Raw genomic sequence first — 21257 nt, 5'->3', positions numbered from 1 at the left:
TAGATTTTCTTCTAGAAATAAATTAACTTCAGTTCCTGAAGTCCAGATTGTAAAGGGTGTATTGCATATACAGCTCTTTTGTGCCTCTAGGGGCACCGTGAGATCTCAACATAGTGTTGGGATTCCTTATATTCATATTGGTTTGAACCGCTCAAATCTGTGGATTTGAAATATCTCACATGGAAAGTGACCATGCTGTTGACCAATATCTCACATGGAAAGTGACCATGTTGTTAGCCCTGGCCTCGGCCAGGCGATTGTCAGAATGGGCGGCTTTGTCTTACAAAAGCCCATATTAAAAATTTTCCATTTGAACAGGGCAGAACTGGGTCTCGTCTCCAGTTTCTTCCTAAAGGGGTGTCAGCGTTTTCACCTGAAACAACCTATTGTGGTGCCTGCGGCTACTAGGGACTTGGAGGACTCCAAATTTACTAGACGTTGTCAGGGCCCTAAAAATATATATATATATATATATATATAGTTAGGACGGCTGGTGTCAGAAAGTCTGACTTGCTGTTTATATTGTATGCACCCAACAAGCTGGGTGCTCCTGCTTCTAAGCAGTCTATTGCACGCTAGATTTGTAGTACAATTCAGCTTGCACATTCTGTGGCAGGCCTGCCACAGCCGAAATATGTAGATGCCCATTCCACAAGGAAGGTGGCCTCATCCTGGGCGGCTGCCCGAGGAGTCTCGGCATTATAACTTTGCCGAGCAGCTACGTGGTCAGGGGAGAACACGTTTGTAAAATTTTACAAATTTGATACTCTGGCTAAAGAGGACCTGGAGTTCTCTCATTCGGTGCTGCAGAGTCATCCGCACTCTCCCGCCCGTTTGGGAGCTTTGGTATAATCCCCATGGTCCTGACGGAGTCCCCAGCATCCACTAGGACGTTAGAGAAAATAAGATTTTACTTACCGATAAATCTATTTCTCGTAGTCCGTAGTGGATGCTGGGCGCCCATCCCAAGTGCGGATTGTCTGCAATGTTTGTACATAGTTATTGTTACAAAAATCGGGTTATTACTATTGTTGTGAGCCATCTTTTTAGAGGCTACTTCGTGTTTTGTTATCATACTGTTAACTGGGTTCAGATCACAAGTTGTACGGTGTGATTGGTGTGGCTGGTATGAGTCTTACCTGGGATTCAAGATCCTTCCTTATTGTGTACGCTCGTCCGGGCACAGTACCTAACTGAAGCTTGGAGGAGGGTCATAGGGGGAGGAGCCAGTACACACCATGTGACCTAAAAGGCTTTTTAGATGTGCCCTGTCTCCTGCGGAGCCCGCTATTCCCCATGGTCCTGACGGAGTCCCCAGCATCCACTACGGACTACGAGAAATAGATTTATCGGTAAGTAAAATCTTATTTTTAATTATATGCTTTAATGATATTTGCATTACATACGCATGGAAACATAGAAACATAGAATTTGTCGGCAGATAAGAACCACTTGGTCCATCTAGTCTGCCCCTTTTTTTTTTTGTAATATTATTTTTATCTCTAACCTTATTTGGAGGAGTGCTTGTATTCAAAAATGGTCGGTTACCTTGTTATCTGATATAATTACCCTGGGGAGAAACGGGATATTCCTTGGGTCTTATCTAGTACATTGCAGCTTGCTGCCATGCGACTACAAGAGGTATGCACTGACTCCAAGAAATACTGGGGTATCTTCCCTATGAAGGGATAATCTGGTTTGGGGATGACTTGGTTAAGTTGTTCTCGGCAGATACCACTGGTAAGTCTACCTTCTTGTACTATGTTCCATCACAACGGTTGGTGACGCATTTGTGGTGGGTTGCAGTCATTTTGACCGGTTAGATACCATTGTTATTCCCCCTCTTTGTAGGTAGAGGGAGGTGAAAAGGTAAGCAGCCTTTTCAACTTCACACTATCTTGCTGGAGCCCACACCGGTGGGAACTCGACTAATACTCTTCAGTCAGTCCTAGAAGGGTCTTGACACAGTGAGTTAAGAATAGAGTCCAAAGGGGGACATACTCGAGTTGTCCAAATGATTCCCCTCACTGAATTTTCAAATGGATCTTACCGATTCTCCTCGGAAGAGGTAGTATGCGACGCCATACAAGAGTTGGGTCAGGATCAGGACATTGTTCCTGCTGTCCCTGTCACAAAAAAAATAAAATAAAAATAAAAGCTGTTATTCAAGCTTTTTCGTGCTTCTGAACCAGGATAGCTCGATCAGGACAATCCCATAAAGGATTTCTACTCAAGAAAATGAACTACAAGATGGAATCTCTCAAGGCAAGGATCTCCAACCTGTAAAAGAAGAAAGAGGGTTTAAATGCGGTCATCCGCATTAAGCTTACCTAGTTTTTGCTATTCAGGATTGTCATGGCCATTTCACCGCAGTGATAGCAGTATGATGGTTTTCCTTCTATAGTACGAACCATTATTATCCTGTACTGGGACGCTCTCCTGACTACGGCGAGGTCAAGAAACAAGTGGTACAATTCGTTGTTTCTCTCTGACCGTTCTTCAACACAAAGAATCGCTGTTGATCCCTCCGACGCAGAGGTCGGAGTTGGGAATAAGATTAGATACTGATCTGTTAATAGTTTGTTTTTTCCTGTGGAAAGAGATCTGATGAACCAGAGTCGGATCAGATTTGCAACAGGGTAAACCCGTCAATACGTTCCGTTGATGCAGAAGATGGTTGCGGCCTACGAGGCCATTCGGTGAGCAGGTCAAATGCCAGAGTTGTTCTTGCGGGACCAGTTGGACAGGTGATCCGGGTCTTACCTGCACATGCACCGGAAAATAATCCTATTTTCCAAGACCAGGATACATCTCCTGTGATGGCTTCACAGTTCTAACCTCCTAGAGGGACGAAGGTTCGGGATCCAGGATTAGATCCTGGGGTCCATGGATACAAGTCTCCGAGGCTGAGGAGCAGTCTTTCCAGGGGAAGAGTTTCCAGGGGGGAAGGATCAAGCCGGGAAGCTTGTTTGCAATAAGCATTCTTGGTCTAAGAGCTAGTTACAACGGAACATCTTCTTCGTGGTCTGCCCGTCTTATTTCTGTCGGACGACTAAACAGGTGCAAAGCGCAAGAGTTTCCGAGGAGCGGAAAGGCATGTAAACGCTCTATTAGAGGTCGTCGTTCCGGGTGAAGACAACGGAGAAATAGACTTCCTCAGCGGACACGATCTCCATCCAGGAGAGTGGGGTCTTCATCAAGGAGTTTTCACAGAAGTGACAAGTCTTTGGGGAATTCCTCGATTAGACATGACGGCGTCTCGCCTCAACATAAAACTTCAGGGATATTGGGGGTCATTCTGAGTTGATCGCTCGTTGCCGATTTTTGCAACAGAGCAATTAAGGCTAAAGTGCGCATGGTACGCAGTGCGCATGCGCTAAGTTTTTTAGCACAAAACTTAGTAGATTTACTCACGTTCGAACAAAGAATTTTCATCGTTGAAGTGATCGGAGTGTGATTGACAGGAAGTGGGTGTTTCTGGGCGGAAACTGGACGTTTTCTGGGAGTGTCCGGAAAAACGCAGGCGTGCCAGGATAAAACTCGGGAGTGTCTGGAGAAACGGGGGAGTGGCTGGCCGAACGCAGGGCGTGTTTGTGACGTCAAACCAGGAACGAAACGGATTGAGCTGATCGCAATCTGTGAGTAGGTCTGGAGCTACTCAGAAACTGCTAAGAATTATCTATTCGCAATTCTGCTAATCTTTCGTTCGCTATTCTGATAAGCTAATATACACTCCCAGAGGGCGGCGGCTTAGCTTGTGCAATGCTGCTAAAATCTGCTAGCGAGCGAACAACTCGGAATGACCCCCATTGTTCCAGGTCAAGGGACACTCAAGCTATAGCGGTGGACGCTCTCGCTTCACCTTGGGTGTTTCAGTCAGACCGACATATGAACATAGACCATATGTTCCCTCCACTTTCACTCTTTCCGAAGGTGATAAACATAAGAAGAACAAAGGTTCAGGCGATCCTCATTGTTCCGGTCTAGCCAAGGAGGGATTGGTATCCAGTTCTTCACGACTTACTCATAGAAGATCCCTGGCCTCTTCCTCTACAAGAGGACCTGTCACAGCAAGGACTGGGCGTGTATCAAGACTTGCCGGGGCTGCGTGTGACGGCTTGGCGGTTGAACGCCATATCATAGCCCGAAAGGATATTCCCGGTGAAGTCATTCCCACATTGCTTCAGGCTAGGAAAGAAGTAACGGCGAAGCTTTACCACCGTATTTGGAGGAAGTATGTGTCTTGGTGTGAATCCAAGAAGGCTCCTACGGAAGATTTTCAGCTGGGTCGTTTTCTCCATTTTTTGCAAGCAGGTGTGGATGCAGGCCTATAGTTAGGCTCCATTAAAGTGCAGATTTCGGCCTTATCAATTTTCTTTAAGGAAGTATTGGCCACTTTTCCGGAAGTTCAGACTTTCGTGAAAGGAGTGCTGCACATCCAACCTCCATTTGTACCCCCAGTGGCACCAGGGGACTTTAACGTGGTGTTGCAGTTTCTTATGCCACACTGGTTGGAACCTTTTACGAAAGGTTGGGTAAAATTTCTCACTTGGTAAGTGGCCATGCTATTGGTCTTGGCGTCCGCAAGGCGGGTGTCGGAATTGGCGGCTTTGTCTCACAAGAGCCCTATTTGATCTTCCATGTGGATAGAGCAGAATTGAGTACTCGGCAACACCAATTCTGCCAAAAGTGTTTTCTGCGTTTCACAGGAACCAGCCTATTGTGGTGCCTGGGGCTATTTAAGTCTTGGCTGATTCGAAGTCTCTCGATGTAGTCAGAGCTTTGATTATTTATGTCGCTAGAACGGCTCAGATTGGGGAAACAGTCGCTTTGTTTATCCTGTATGCTCCCAACAATAGTGGGGCCCCTGCTTCTAAGCAGTCTGTTACACGCTGGGTCTGGGATACGATTCGGCAGGTTCATTCTACGGCTGGAATGCCGGTACCGAAGTCAGTGAAGGCCCATTCTACCAGGTCGGTGGGCTCTTCTTGGGGGCAGATGCCCGTGGAGTCTCGGCGGTTCAACTTTGCAGAGCGGCTACTTGGTGGGGTTCAAACACTTTTGATAAGTTCTACAAGTTTGATACCCTGGCTGATGAGGACCTCATGTTTGCTCAATCGGTGCTGTAGAGTCATACGCACTCTCCCGCCCGGTCTAGAGCTTTGGTATAGACCCCATGATACTTTTGGAGTCCCCAGCAGCCTCTAGGACGTATGAGAAAATAGGATTTTAATACCTACCGGTAAATCCATTCTCTTAGTCCGTAGAGGATGCTGGGCGCCCGTCCCAGTGCGTACGGTATCTGCAGCTATTGGTTGTGGTTACACTCATATGGTGTTTCTTTTCAGTCAAGTCTGTTGCTGCTGTTATTCATGCCGTGGCAGGCGGTATGTGATTATTGGTCGTGTTTACACACAGGTTGTGTTACATTTTCGGTCAGCATATTGCTGTATGTTTTTTCCATGCCGTCACCTGGTGTTCTGTTAAATGCCACGTTCTGCGGCATGTTCGAGGTGTGAGCTGGTATGACACTCACCGTGTTTAAACAATAAATTCTTTCCTTGAAATATCCGTCTCCCTGGGCACAGTTTTCTAACTGAGGTCTGGAGGAGGGGCATAGAGGGAGGAGCCAGTTCACACCCATTCAAAGTCTTATAGTGTGCCCATGTCTCCTCCGGATCCCGTCTATACCCCATGGTCCTTTTGGAGTCCCCAGCATCCTCTACGGACTAAGAGAAAAAGGATTTACCGGTAGGTATTAAAATCCTATTTTTTCCTTTATATCTCTTGGATTCCCGGTTTGTGCTGACACAGTCACACTTCACTGGGAGTTCGTGCTAGGTATATCGCTGCTAAGAATTGTACCTGGTTGGCCAATATTGTGCTCATTATTATATCAGCTACACGAGGCAACGGAGCTGGGGCTTCTCCCACATTGCGTGGTGGTGATGCCACAGACGTGTTGGAGGAAAAGTTGGCAGCAGAGAGTTCAGGTTCAGGGGGTTCCTTACCCCCCAGTGGGGTTTTAGCACCGTGTGCAACAAATGACCCACCTTGGGCAACCTTTTCCACGCTGCTAAACACGCTTGTAACTAAACTGGCGCCCCCTGTGGGACCACCTGTGCCAATGCAGCAGTTTATGGTCCTAGCAATTAATCCGCCATGGGCAGATGAAATCTCCACTCAGTTACAGCAATTGAACCGGTCACTGACTAAATCTAACTCTCACTCTCGCCCACCTAAGACTAAGATGTCTTCTAAATGGGCCATTACCTCCTCACAATCCACTGCTATCCCGGACACATCCTCTGAGGAGGATGGCGCATATACCGACCCCACAGACACTGACTCAGATGCTTCTGATGGGGAAACGAAGTCATTGGTGGATGTCCCTGATTTGATTGAGGCTATCAGGCTCATTCTTCAGGTCTCTATTGAACCTGAGCGTGCAGCGGTCTCTAAAAATCCCGATAGATTTAAACGTAAGAAGGTGGTTAAACAAGTTTTACCTTATTCTGAACACCTGGCTGACATACGTCAGGAATCATGATATAATCCGGGAACGGAATTCACACCACATAAGAGACTGTTGGCTCGCTATCCTCTCTCTGCGGAGCTATGTAAAAAATTGGGAAACTCCTCCCCCTGTAGATTCTCATGTGGCGCGCATGGTAGTTTCCTCTGCTCTGCTAGTAACTACCGTCACCTCTCTGAAGGAACCGACGGATAGACGTGTGGAGGGTTGTTTGAAAGTGATTTACACCCTAATGGGGGCTGTACATAGGCCAACCATTGCAGCAACTTGGGCTGCTGAAGCTGTTGAGGCGTGGGCTCAGGAGCTAGAGGCGGAGTTGCCTTCCAACTCATCTGAGCATGCTCGACAATGTCTCTCGTATATTACCACGGCTTCTCTGTACCTTATGGAGGCGGCCTCCGATGCCGGGGTGCTGGCGGCCAAGGCTGCTATTACATCCGTCTTGGCCAGACGTATCCTTTGGTTGAGCACCTGGTCGGTGGCTATGGATTCCAAGAAAACCCTGGAGGTGCTTCCTTTCAAGGGAGACATTCTCTTTGGAGAAGACCTCAATAAGATTGTGGCTGATCTGGCTACTGCTAAAACAGCTTGCCTACCTAGTACGGCTCCTTCCACGCAGAAGGCTAAAAGTACTTTCTCTCTGCCCTTTCGTCCTCCAGGTAAAGCAAAAGGTCAGGCGTACCCAAAGCAAGCTCGTGCTTCCACACCTTTCAAGCCCAGACCGAAGCGGGCCTGGGCTGCCCGTCAGCCTGCTTCCAAAACTGACAAGCCTGCCGCATGATGGTGCGGGCCTCCCTCTGGGGGATCACAGGGTGGGGGGCCGACTTCTAGGTTTTGCCCAGGAATGGTTGAAGACCACTTCCAATGCCTGGGTATGGGAAGTCGTTGCTCAAGGTTACGCCGTACCCTTCAAGAATCGCCCCCCTCATCGATTTTGCCTGACAGATGTTACTCTGGACCTGGCAAAGGCAAACACTCTGCATTCGGTGGTACATTCCCTCCTGACCACAGGAGTGGTGGTACAGGTGCCTCTGACTCAGAGAGGCAAGGGGTACTATTCACCGCTGTTTCTAGTCCTAAAACCGAACGGGTCCTCGCGGCCCATTCTCAATCTAAAGTCTTTGAACAAGTATGTGCGGGTCGCCAAGTTTAGTATGGAAACTCTGCGCTCTATTGTTATGGACTTGGAGCCTGGGGACTGTATGGTCTCCCTGGACATACAGGATGCCTACCTACATATTCCTATTGCAGTGTCTCATCAGCAGTACCTGAGGTTTGCAGTGGGCAACCTTCATTACCAATTTCGGGCATTACCCTTTGGTTTGACAACGGCTCCCCGAGTTTTCACCAAAGTAATGGTGGTCATGACGGCTACACTCCGCCGTCAAGGGGTCAGGTTCCTACCGTACTCGGCCGATTTGTTGATCCTGGCAAATTCCCCAGAACTTCTCCTGTGTCATCTAGATCTGACGGTCCAGTTCCTGAAAGCCCACGGGTGGCTAATCAACTGAAAGAAATCCTCCCTGGATCCTGCTTGGAGCATGGTAAGGTGCGTTATTGGGCACTCACAACCAACGGTTGTTCTTGTCTCAGGAGAAAGTCCTGAAGCTTCAGGACAGGATTCGATGCTTCCTATCTCGTCCGCAAGTGTCGATAAATTCGCCAATGCAAGTGTTAAGGCTCATGGTGTCGGCTTTCGACATGGTGGAGTACGATCAATTCCATTCTCGCCCTCTGCAGAAGTTAATTCTGACCAAGTGGGACGGCTTGCCTCACCGGATCAGATCTCACATGATCTCCTTGTCTCCGGAGCTGGTGGCTTCAGGACCAACGATTGAGCAGGGGCCGTCCCTTCTGGATATCCAACTGGGTCCTGCTGACCACGGATGCAAGTCTGAGAGGTTGGGGCGCGGTGTTGGAACAACACTCTCTTCAGTGGACCAAGGAGGAGTCTCTACTCCCGATAAATATTCTGGAACTGCGGGCAGTGTTCAATGCGTTGACAATGGCCCTGCATCTAATTCAGAACAGACCTGTTCAAGTACTATCGGACAATGCCACCACGGTGGCGTACATTAATCATCAAGGCGGCACTCAAAGCCGCATGGCAATGAGGGAAGTATCACGTATTCTTCAGTGAGCAGAACGCCATCTACCGGCCATATCCGCAGTGTCCAATAAAGGATGTTTCTCTAATGTCCTTGAGGATGCTGGGACTCCGTAAGGACCATGGGGAATAGATGGGCTCCGCAGGAGATAGGGCACTTTAAGAAAGCTTTGGATTCTGGATGTGCACTGGCTCTTCCCTCTATGCCCCTCCTCCAGACCTCAGTTTTACACTGTGCCCAGAGCAAGATGGGTGCACTGCAGAGAGCTCCCCAGAGTTTATCTGCCTGAATGCATTTTTGTTTGGATTTTTCTATCTACTTTTTACTACTTTTTCACAGGGAGCACTGCTGGCAACAGGCCCCTGCATCGAGGGACTGAGGAGAGAGGAGCAGACCTTCTTGTCAAAGATAGGCTCTGCTTCCTCGGCTACTGGACACCATTAGCTCCAGAGGGGGTGAACGCAGGTTCTTACTGGGCGTCCACCCCCGGAGCTGCGCCGCCGTTCTCCTCACAGAGCCAGAAGTACAGAAGTCAGAAGACGTCTCAGGCGGCAGAAGCCTTCAGCTTCACTGAGGTAACGCACAGCACTGCAGCTGTTCGTCATTGCTCCCATACACCTCACACACTCCGGTCACTGTAAGGGTGCAGGGCGCAGGGGGGGGCGCCCTGGGCAGCAATATAAACCTCTGCATGGCAAAAAGACTATATACATGTACAGTTGTATATAAAAGAGCCCCCGCCATATTTTACTAAGTTTGAGCGGGACAGAAGCCCACCGCCGAGGGGGCGGGGCTTCTCCCTCAGCACTCACCAGCGCCATTTTCTCTCCACAGCACTGCTGAGAGGAAGCTACCCGGACTCTCCCCTGCTTACACACGGGGAAAGGGTGCTTAAAAGAGAGGGGGGGGGCACATAATTGGCGGTTTACATATTACACAGCGCTGCTGGGGAAAAACATTTTGTGTTGGTCTCCAGGGTTATTGCGCTGGGGTGTGTGCTGGCATACTCTCTCTCTGTCTCTCCAAAGGGCCTTGACAAGGATACTGTCTTCAGAAAAGGGGTTCCCTGTGTGTGTGAAGTGTGTCGGTACGCGTGTGTCGACATGTTTGACGAGGAAGGCTCGCTTACTGTGGAGGGGGAGTGTTTGAATGTCAGGTCGCCGTCGGCAACGCCGACACCGGAATGGGTGGATATGCTGAATGTCTTGAATGCAAATGTCAATCTATTGCATAAAAGGTTAGACAAGGCAGAAGCTAGGGATCAGTCAGGTACCCAGTCCATGCCTGTCCCTGTGGCGCCAGGCCCGTCGGGGTCTCAGAAGCGCACCATATCCCAGATCGATGACACAGATACCTACACAGATTCTGACTCTAGTGTCGACTATGAAGATGCAAAATTACAGCCGAAGGTGGCAAAAGGTATTCGGTACATGATTATGGCCATTAAAGAGGTTTTGCATATTACTGAGGAACCCCCTGTCCCTGACACGAGGGTACACATGTATAAAGAGAAAAAGCCTGAAGTCACTTTTCCATCATCATTTAAATTAAGTGAATTGTGCGAAAAGGCTTGGGACTCTCCAGATAGGAGACCACATGTTCCCAAAAGGATTCTTATGGCGTATCCTTTTCCACAAACTGATAGGATACGCTGGGAATCTTGACCAAAAGTGGACAAGGCGCTGACACGCTTGTCCAAAAAGGTGGCACTGCCTTCTCAGGATACGGCTTCCCTCAAGGAACCGGCTGATCGCAGGCAGGAAATTACCTTGAAGCACATTTACACTCACTCCGGTACTATTGCTAGACCGGCTATGGCGTCGGCCTGGGTTTGTAGTGCGGTTGTGGCATGGGCAGATTCCTTATCTGCGGAGATTGACACCTTAGATAGGGATGCCATTCAAATGACCATAGAGCATATCAGAGATGCTGCCTTGTATATGAGAGATGCTCAGAGAGACATTTGTTTATTAAGCTCCAGAATAAATGCTATGTCTATTTCTGCTAGGCAACTCCTGTGGACCCGGCAGTGGACGGGAGATGCCGATTCTAAGCGACACATGGAGTTCTTGCCGTACAAGGGGGAGGAGTTGTTTGGAGACGGCCTCTCGGACCTTGTCTCTACTGCTACGGCTGGTAAGTCGAATTTCTTACCTTATGTCCCCCCGCAGCATACTAAGAAGGTACCTCATTATCAAATGCAGTCCTTTCGTTCCAATAAAAACAAGAAGGTGCGGGGATCGTCCTTTGTTACCAGAGGAAAAGGCAGGGGAAAGAAGCTGCACACAGCTAGCTCCCAAGAGCAGAAGTCCTCCCCTGCGTCTGCAAAGTCCAACGCATGACGCTGGGGCTTCCCGGGGGGAGGCAGATCTGGTGGGGGCACGTCTTCGGTTTTTCAGCCACGTCTGGGTTCAATCGCAGGTGGATCCCTGGGCAGTAGAGATTGTTGCTCAGGGATACAGGCTAGAATTCGAAGACTTGCCTCCTCGCCGGTTTTCCCCGTCAGAGAGGGAGTAGGTGTTGACAGCAATCCAAAAATTGTATGTTCAGCAGGTGATTGTCACAGTTCCTCATCTCCAGCAGGGAGAGGGATATTATTCAACCCTGTTTGTGGTCCCGAAACCGGAAGGTTCGGTCAGGCCCATTTTAAACCTAAAATCTCTGAACTTGTACTTGAAAATGTTCAAGTTCAAAATGGAATCACTCCGGGCGGTCATCGCCAGCCTGGAGGGGAGGGGATTTGATGGTGTCCCTGGACATAAAGGATGCATACCTTCATGTTCCAATATTCCCCCCCCCCCCCCCCCCCCCCCCCCCCCATCAGGCGTTCCTGAGATTTGCAGTGCAGGACTGTCACTACCAATTTCAGACGTTGCCGTTTGGGCTTTCCACGGCCCCGAGGGTTTTCACCAAGGTAATGGCGGAAATGATGGTGCTCCTGCGCAGGCAGGGGGTCACAATTATCCCATACTTGGACGATCTCCTAATAAAGGCGAGATCTTGGGAGAAGTTGCTGGACAGCGTGTCTCTGTCCATGAAGACGTTGCAGCTACACGGCTGGATTCTCAATATACCGAAGTCCCAGCTAGTTCCTACAACGCGTCTGACCTTTCTGGGCCTGATCCTAGACACAGACCAGAAAAAGGTTTTTCTTTCGACCGAAAAGGTTCAGGAACTCATGACCATGGTCAAGAACCTATTGAAACCAAAGAAGGTTTCAGTGCATCAGTGCACGCGGGTCCTGGGGAAGATGGTGGCTTCATACGAGGCCATCCCTTTCGGCAGATTCCATGCGAGGACTTTTCAATGGGACCTCTTGGACAAGTGGTACGGGTCCCATTTACAAATGCATCAAAGGATCACCCTGTCTCCCAGGACCAGGGTATCTCTCCTGTGGTGGCTGAACAGTGCTCACCTTCTAGAGGGTCGCAGGTTCGTGACGCAAGCCTCCGAGGCTGGGGAGCAGTGGCACTGGGAAGAAATTTCCAAGGTCTCTGGTCAAGCCTTGGGCCTTGTCTCCACATCATCGTCCTGGAGTTGAGGGCCATATACAACGCCCTGCGTCAAGCGGAGAAGACCGGTTCTGATTCTGTCAGACAATGTCACGGCAGTGGCTCATATAAACCGCCAAGGCGGAACAAGGAGCAGAGTGGCCATGGCAGAAGCGACCAGGATTCTAAGCTGGGCGGAAGGCCATGTAAGCGCGCTGTCAGCGGTGTTCATCCCGGGGGTGGACAACTGGGAGGCGGACTTCCTCAGCAGGCACGACCTGCATCCAGGGGAGTGGGGACTTTATCAAGAAGTCTTTGCACAGATCGCGGATCGGTGGGGCCTGCCTCAAATAGACATGATGGCATCCCGTCTCAACAAAAAGCTAAAGCGGTATTGCGCCAGGTCAAGGGACCCTCAGGCGGTAGCGGTAGACGCTCTGGTGACACCTTGGATGTTCAGATCGGTCTATGTGTTTCCTCCTCTTCCTCTCATACCCAAGGTGTTGAGAATTGTAAGAATAAGCAGGGTCAGAACAATCCTCATTGTTCCAGATTGGCCACGGAGGACTTGGTATCCGGAACTGCAAGAGTTGCTCACAGAAGATCCGTGGCCTCTTCCTCTAAGGCAGGACCTGCTGCAGCAAGGGCCCTGTCTGTTCCAAGACTTACCGCGGCTGCGTTTGACGGCATGGCGGTTGAACGCCGGATCCTAGCGGAAAAAGGAATTCCGGAGGAAGTCATTCCTACCCTGATCAAGGCTAGGAAAGACGTGACGTTGAAACATTATCACCGTATATGGCGGAAATATGTTTCTTGGTGTGAGGCCAGAGCTGCTCCTACGGAGGAGTTCTATTTGGGCCGTCTACTTCACTTCCTTCAAACAGGAGTGACCTTGGGCCTCAAATTAGGGTCCATAAAGGTCCAGATTTCGGCCTTATCCATTTTCTTTCAAAGAGAATTAGCCTCTCTTCCTGAGGTACAGACTTTTGTGAAGGGGGTGCTGCATATTCAGCCTCCCTTTGTGCCTCCGGTGGCGCCTTGGGATCTTAATGTGGTGTTACGTTTCCTCAAGTCACCTTGGTTTGAACCACTTAAAACTGTGGAGTTGAAATACCTCACGTGGAAAGTGGTCATGTTGTTGGCGTTAGCTTCGGCGAGACGTGTTTCAGAATTGGCGGCTTTATCGCATAAAAGCCCATACTTGGTTTTTCACGTGGAAAGGGCAGAGTTGAGGACTCGTCCTCACTTTCTGCCAAAAGTGGTCTCATCTTTTCATGTGAACCAACCTATTGTCGTGCCTGTGGCTACAAGGGACTTGGAGGATTCCGAGTCCCTGGATGTAGTTAGGGCTTTGAAGATTTATGTGACCAGAACGACTCGGATCAGGAAGACTGAAGCTTTGTTTGTTCTGTATGCGGCCAACAAGGTTGGCGCCCCTGCTTCAAAGCAGACTATTGCTCGCTGGATCTGTAACACGATTAAGCAGGCGCATTCTACAGCAGGATTGCCGTTACCGAAATCGGTTAAGGCCCACTCCACTAGGAAAGTGGGCTCTTCTTGGGCGGCCTCCCGAGGGGTCTCTGCATTACAGTTGTGCCGAGCAGCTACTTGGTCGAGGACAAACACCTTTGCAAAGTTCTAGAAGTTTGATACCCTGGCTGAGGAGGACCTCCTGTTTGCTCAATCGGTGCTGCAGAGTCATCCGCACTCTCCTGTCCGTTTGGGAGCTTTGGTATAATCCCCATGGTCCTTACGGAGTCCCAGCATCCTCAAGGACGTTAGAGAAAATAAGATTTTACTTACCGGTAAATCTATTTCTCGTAGTCCGTAGAGGATGCTGGGCGCCCGTCCCAAGTGCGGACTTCTTCTGCATGACTTGTATATAGTTATTGCTTACATAAGGGTTATGTTATAGTTTTCGGTGATACCGTGGCTATGTTGTTGTTCATACCATTAACTGGGTAAGTTTATCTTAAGTTATACGGTGTGATTGGTGTGGCTGGTATGAATCTCGCCCTTAGATTTACAAAAATCCTTCCTCGTACTGTCCATCTCCTCTGGGCACAGTTTCCCTAACTGAGGTCTGGAGGAGGGGCATAGAGGGAGGAGCCAGTGCACACCCAGAATCCAAAGCTTTCTTAAAGTGCCCTATCTCCTGCAGAGCCCGTCTATTCCCCATGGTCCTTACAGAGTCCCAGCATCCTCTACGGACTACGAGAAATAGATTTACCGGTAAGTTAAATCTTATTTTTACATATCACAGATGACCCCTCTGTCTCTGACAAGAGGGTACACATGTTTAAGGAAAAGGAACCTCATTTCCCCCATCTCATGAGCTGAACGCGTTATTTGAAAAGGCTTGGGAATCTCCAGACAAGAAACTGCAGATTCCCAAAAGAATTCTTATGGCGTACCCTTTCCCTGCGCAGGACAGGTTACGGTGGGAATCCTCACCCAGGGTGGAAAAGGCGTTAACGCGCTTGTCCAAAAAGGTGGCGCTACCGTCTCCGGACACGGCAGCCCTCAAGGGTCCTGCTGATCGCAGACAGGAAACTACCTTAAAATCAATTTATACACATACGGGTGCCTTGCTCAGACTGGCAATAGCGTCGGCTTGGGTTTGTAGCGCTGTTGCGGCTTGGACGAATACTTTGTCAGCTGACATTGATACCTTGGATAAGGATACCATTTTATTGACCTTAGGTCACATTAAAGACGCAGTCTTATATATGAGAGACGCTCAGAGAGACGTTGATCTGCTAGGTTCGAGAGCCAACGCCATGGCGATTTCTGCTAGGCGAGCCCTGTGGACCCGCCAATGGACGGGTGATGCCGACTCAAAGAAGCATATGGAAGTTTTACCTTACAAAGGTGAGGATTTATTTGGGGAAGGTCTCGCGGGCCTGGATTCCACAGCTACCGCGGGTAAATCTACTTTTTTACCTTATGTTTCCCCACAGCAAAAGAAAACGCTGCAATATCAGATGCAGTCCTTTCGGTCGCATAAGTCCAGAAGAGGTCGGGGCTCTTCCTTCCTCGCCAGAGGTTAAGGGAAAGAACTGCCTGCTACGGCTAGTTCCCAGGAGCAGAAGTCCTCCCCGGCTTCTACTAAATCCACTGCATGACGCTGGGGCTCCACTGAGGGAGTCTGCGCCGGTGGGGGCACGTCTTCGACTCTTCAGCCACGTCTGGGTTCAGTCAGACGTGGATCCTTGGGCAAGGGAAATTGTATCCCAGGGTTACAAGCTGGAATTCGAAGACGTGCCTCCTCGCCGGTTTTTCAAATCGGCTCTACCAGCTTCTCCCCCAGAGAGGGAGATAGTTTTAGCTTCAATTCAAAAACTGTCAACAACAAGTGGTTGTCGAGGTTCCCCTAGTTAAACAGGGGAAGGAGTACTATTCAACCCTATTTGTGGTCCCGAAACCGGATGGCTCGGTCAGACCCATTCTAAATTTAAAATCCCTAAACCTGTGCTTGAAAAAGTTCAAATTCAAGATGGAATCGCTCCGGGCAGTTATCTCCAGCCTGGAAGGGGGGGGGGGGGATGTGGACATAAAGGACGCATATCTTCATGTCCCCATATATCCCCCTCATCAGGCGTACCTGAGATTCGCTGTACAGGACTGTCATTACCAGTTTCAGACGTTGCCGTTTGGGCTTTCCACGGCCCCGAGGATTTTCACCAAGGTAATGGCGGAAATGATGGTGCTCCTGCGCCGGCAGGGAGTCACAATTATCCCGTACTTGGACGAACTCCTAAAAAAGGCGAGATCGAGAGATCAGTTGCTGAAAAGCGTGGCGCTCTCCCTGAGAGTGCTGCAGCAACATTGCTGGATTCTGAATCTACCAAAGTCACAGTTGGTTCCAACAACTCGGCTATCTTTCTTAGGCATGATTCTGGACACGGAACAAAAGAGAGTTTTTTTCCCAATGGAAAAAGCCCAGGAACTCCAGAACATGGTCAGAGACCTGTTAAAACCGAAAAGAGTGTCAGTCCATCAATGCACTCGAGTACTGGGAAAAATGGTGGCGACCTATGAGGCCATCCCCTTCGGCAGGTTTCATGCGAGGACGTTTCAGTGGGACCTTCTGGACAAGTGGTCCGGGTCCCATCTTCAAATTCATCAGAAAATAAGCCTGTCCCCCAGGGCCAGGGTGTCTCTCCTGTGGTGGCTGCAGAGTGCTCACCTTCTAGAGGGTCGCAGATTCGGCATTCAAGACTGGGTTCTGGTGACCACGGACGCGAGCCTCCGAGGATGGGGAGCAGTCACACAAGGAAGAAACTTTCAGGGGATATGGTCAAGCCAGGAGGCTTGTCTACACATCAACGTACTGGAATTGAGGGCCATATACAACGGCCTACGTCAAGCGGAGAATCTTCTTCACGACCTACCGGTTCTGATTCAATCAGACAACGTCACAGCCGTGGCTCATGTAAACCGCCAAGGCGGAACAAGGAGCAGAGTGGCAATGGCGGAAGCCACCAGGATTCTGCGCTGGGCGGAAAATCACATAAGCGCTTTGGCAGCAGTCTTCATTCCGGGAGTGGACAACTGGGAAGCAGACTTCCTCAGCAGACACGATCTCCATCCAGGAGAGTGGGGTCTTCATCAAGAAGTTTTTGCAGAGATAACAAGTCATTGGGGACTTCCTCAAATAGACATGATGGCATCACGCCTCAACAAGAAGCTTCGGAGGTATTGTGCCAGGTCAAGGGACCCTCAGGCAGTAGCGGTGGATGCCCTGGTGACACCGTGGGTGTTTCAGTTGGTCTATGTGTTCCCTCCTCTTCTACTCCTCTCAAAGATATTGAGAATCATAAGACGAAAAAGAGTGCAGACAATACTCATTGTTCCAGATTGGCTTCGAAAGGCCTGGTATTCCGATCTTCAGGAAATGCTCACAGAAGATCCGTGGCCTCTTCCTCTCACAGAGGACCTGTTGCAACAGGGGCCCTGCGTGTTCCAAGACTTACCGCGGTTACGTTTGACGGCATGGTGGTTGAACACCGAATCCTAGCTGGGAAAGGCATTCCGGAAGAAGTCATCCCTACTCTGATGAAGGCTAGAAAGACGGTAACGGCGAAACATTATCACCGTATCTGGAGAAAGTATGTATCTTGGTGTGAATCCAAGAATGCTCCTACGGAAGTTTTCCATCTGGGCCGTTTTCTCCACTTTCTACAGACAGGAGTGGATATGGGCCTAAAATTAGGCTCCATTAAGGTACAGATTTTGGCCCTATCAATTTTCTTTCAGAAGGAATTGGCTTCTCTCCCAGAAGTCCAGACTTTTGTAAAGGGAGTGCTGCACATACAGCCTCCTTTTGTGCCTCCAGTGGCACGATGGGACCTTAACGTGGTGTTACAGTTCCTAAAATCTCACTGGTTTGAACCTCTTCAAACGGTTGAATTAAAATGTCTCACTTGGAAGGTGGTCATGTTGTTGGCCTTGGCATCTGCAAGGCGGGTGTCTGAATTGGCGGCTTTGTCTCACAAAAGCCCCTATCTGATTTTCCATGTGGATCGAGCAGAGTTGAGAGCTCGTCCTCAATTTCTGCCTAAGGTGGTGTCATCGTTTCATATGAACCAACCTATTGTGGTGCCTGTGGCTACGGGTGACTTGGAGGATTCCAAGTCTCTTGATGTAGTCAGGGCCTTAAAAATGTATGTAGCCAGGACGGCTCGGGTTAGGAAAACAGAGGCACTGTTTGTCCTGTATGCAGCCAACAAGGTTGGCACTCCTGCTTCGAAGCAGACTATTGCTCGCTGGATCTGTAACACGATTCAGCAGGCTCATTCTACGGCTGGATTGCCGTTACCAAATTCGGTAAAGGCCCATTCCACTAGGAAGGTGGGCTCTTCTTGGGCGGCTGCCCGAGGCGTCTCGGCATTACAGCTTTGCCGAGCGGCGACTTGGTCGGGTTCAAACACTTTTGCTAAATTCTACAAGTTTGATACCTTGGCTGAGGAGGACCTCATGTTTGCTCAATCGGTGCTGCAGAGAAATCCGCACTCTCCCGCCCGGTCTGGAGCTTTGGTATAATCCCCATGGTCCTTACGGAGTCCCCAGCATCCTCTAGGACGTAAGAGAAAATAAGATTTTAAACCTACCGGTAAATCTTTTTCTCCTAGTCCGTAGAGGATGCTGGGCGCCCGTCCCAGTGCGGACATATTTCTGCAAGGCTTGTATATAGTTATTGCTTACATAAGGGTTATGTTACAGTTAAGATCAGTCTTTGGCTGATGCTGTTTTGTTCATACTGTTAACTGGTTGCGTATATTCCTTGTTATACGGTGTGGATGGTATGGGCTGGTATGAATCTTGCCCTTAGATTAACAAAAATCCTTTCCTCGTATTGTCCGTCTCCTCTGGGCACAGTTTCTCTAACTGAGGTCTGGAGGAGGGGCATAGAGGGAGGAGCCAGTGCACACCCATCTAAAGTTCTTTATAGTGCCCATGTCTCCTGCGGAGCCCGTCTATACCACATGGTCCTTACGGAGTCCCCAGCATCCTCTACGGACTAGGAGAAAAAGATTTACCGGTAGGTTTAAAATCTTATTTTTTCCTTTTTCACAATGTTTAAGAAGGGAAATTCTAAGAGCCTTCCTAATAGGAGAGCTGTTGCAATGATTTAAACATTTGTTTTAAACATTTCTCAATCCCAATCTAACCTGGATGCTCTCTATGCATCTTGTACGGTGTGGAGTTCTCAATTGTCTACAGATGTGGAGACTCGGGGATAGAGAGGTTGGACATCACACTTTTTAAGCAGTATTAAAAAGCCCAACCTTACTATTACATGAGAGTTTGAAGTTGTTTCCTGCATACACACCAATGCAATTACCTCAGTCAATATATCTGCTGATCGGCCTGTTAATTGCATAGTTGTAATGCTCAAAACAAATCTCTCTCCTCATGACATAGCTATTTGGGATATTTAAAAAAAACAACTGTGCTCTATCCTTTGTTTCGTTTCTAACTTTGTTTGTACTCTTCTTTGCAGGCTCCAATTTCCATCACAGTTCAGTGAATGACTTGTCACCCATTAATAATGCCTTGTCTTCTGGATTGACAAGTGTGATACAATCTAGGCCTTATTCGTACCCCAGCTACCCATTATCACCACCATTGCCTCTGGCTAATGGAAACCATATGGAGCAGAGAGTTTTTATTCCCAACCAAGCTTCTTACTTCTGAAGGCCTGCGTGGTACTTTCAAAGAGATCAGATGCCTTTGTGTTTATTTTTCTTTATTTCGAAAGATAAAATTTGCATTAACTGCTTTAATTTGCAATGTTACTTTTAAGTTGATTCATGTTTAGGATAATGTTGCCAAGCTTTCGTGGTGTTCATATGCAGTTGTTTTAATGCACACAATAATTCCCCTTTCACACTTAGCCCCTGACCCAGGATATTGCCGACGCAACCAGGGTCCTGGCTTGGTGTGAAAGGGACCTGGGTTTGGTGCCCCAGTAATTTGACACGTTGCTACCTGGGTTGAACTCGGGACCAACCCAGGTAGTCTTGAGTGTGAAAGTATGACCCGGGTCACTCTAAGAGTATGGATGTCATCCTTTAAGCACCGGCAAAGGCACAACCCAGCAATAACCCGTGTCCAGAATGCAGTGTGAACACGGTTTCAAGCAGCTGGACATGGCTTGAAATCATGTTTAATAACAAAGGTTGGAGCTGGGTTATTTGGGTACTAGGGGTATTAGTGAAGTGTTCTTGCTGCCTGCATATAGAGTGGCATCATTCACGTGGCAGAAACTTGCACTTACCGGTATATGCTACAGTATGCAGTTGCACACAAACTTATATTGGCCTAGTTTCTTAAAGGGATACTAATATATATGTTGTTCTTAGCCATTTGAGTATGCTATACAGTTGTCACCCAAATGGATACACTGCCTATACATCCTATCAGGTATCACAGTGGGAAAAAATACAGTTTAATGCTCAGTCTTCACTATTTAGTATTTATCCAGTAATATGACTAATGCAATTTCATTTATTGTTGTGAGTCCTTAGGCCTAAATATCACTTTGAGTCATTTTGAGAAGCATTAAGGATATGTATCATAATTGTGCAACAGATGTACTTCACTGAGCACATATGAATCTCAATAAGCTGTGAATGATAGGATATGGAAAGTGATTCTTATATAAAATATTGTCAGATTTGTATTATTAAGAATAGAAAGGTGCAGTAACACTTCAGCAGTTGTAGGGACTTTAATTGTTATTAAGCAAACATTTTCAAAGTGTTGCAAAAACACTAAAGGCAATATACATTTTTCTTATGTATAAGCATGGGTACACATGCTGTGAATCTTAAATTAGGTCCCCTTCATAGCCTTAGAATCTACCTAGTGATAGGATAATAAAAAGTGTTTGACAAATCATTTGGGAGCGTTATCAGCTCCATGAAAAAATAATGCTATTCCAACCTGCTAACAGTTTCTGTGCAACCCATGTCAATTAACTGGGCAAAGTAAAAAAGCTAAAATCGTTAGTATTAATATTATTGATAATGTCATACCAGAAATATTATATCTTATATAAACAAACTATTTTGTATACAATGAATATCAGTCAGGAGGCATGGAAATGAGAATATAGCACGTTTGAGTATTGCATAAACAAACACATTTATGTCAAGTGAAAAAGCAGCTGCACTTTGTTTTTTATCCATTCGCAGATTGTAGTATAGGAATTACAGTATAACAGTTATAACATTTCTAAGTGGTACTGCACCATTATGTATTTTGTTGTGTTAAATGTTTTTCTAAATGTTGCTTGTTAAATTAGTACCTTTAGGCTTTTTGGAGATTTTGTGTTTTTAGAAACCACAGTGGTTCAATATTTAATGTTTCCATTTATGTTTATTGTGCCTACATTAAATGCATTCTGTATTACTACTTATGTTCTCCAAAGTGTCAACATTTGTGTAGTTGAAGTCATGACTTAAACTTCTATGTCATTTTTTAAGCGATTCTATCACATGTACAGCATTACTATACTGTACTAAAGAAGCATACATTTTTCCATATGTGTTTACATTCAGAACAAAGTTTTTTCTAAATCAAGTCATTTTTATTTAAAAGAAGAAACAATTTACA

The 21257-nt window shown here is 47.8% G+C and overlaps 1 protein-coding gene across 4 annotated transcripts in view; it reads left to right on the top strand.

Moving 5' to 3' along the window:
• RBM46 (RNA binding motif protein 46) overlaps nt 1–21056 on the top strand; it is a 329232-nt gene extending 308176 nt beyond the window's left edge. For all 4 annotated transcript variants that reach the window (XM_063920507.1, XM_063920504.1, XM_063920505.1 and 1 more), the window contains exon 6: nt 19141–21056. In XM_063920507.1, coding sequence (XP_063776577.1) covers nt 19141–19334 — 194 coding nt within the window. In that variant the 3' untranslated portion in view covers nt 19335–21056. The remainder of the gene's footprint in view (nt 1–19140) is intronic.
• The last annotated feature ends 201 nt before the right edge of the window (nt 21057–21257 follow it).

This window comes from Pseudophryne corroboree, chromosome 1, assembly GCF_028390025.1.
Source record: "Pseudophryne corroboree isolate aPseCor3 chromosome 1, aPseCor3.hap2, whole genome shotgun sequence".
Lineage (NCBI taxonomy): Eukaryota > Metazoa > Chordata > Amphibia > Anura > Myobatrachidae > Pseudophryne > Pseudophryne corroboree.
Note: the sequence above shows the minus strand (reverse complement) of the source record. Positions and strands in the feature narration are given on the sequence as shown.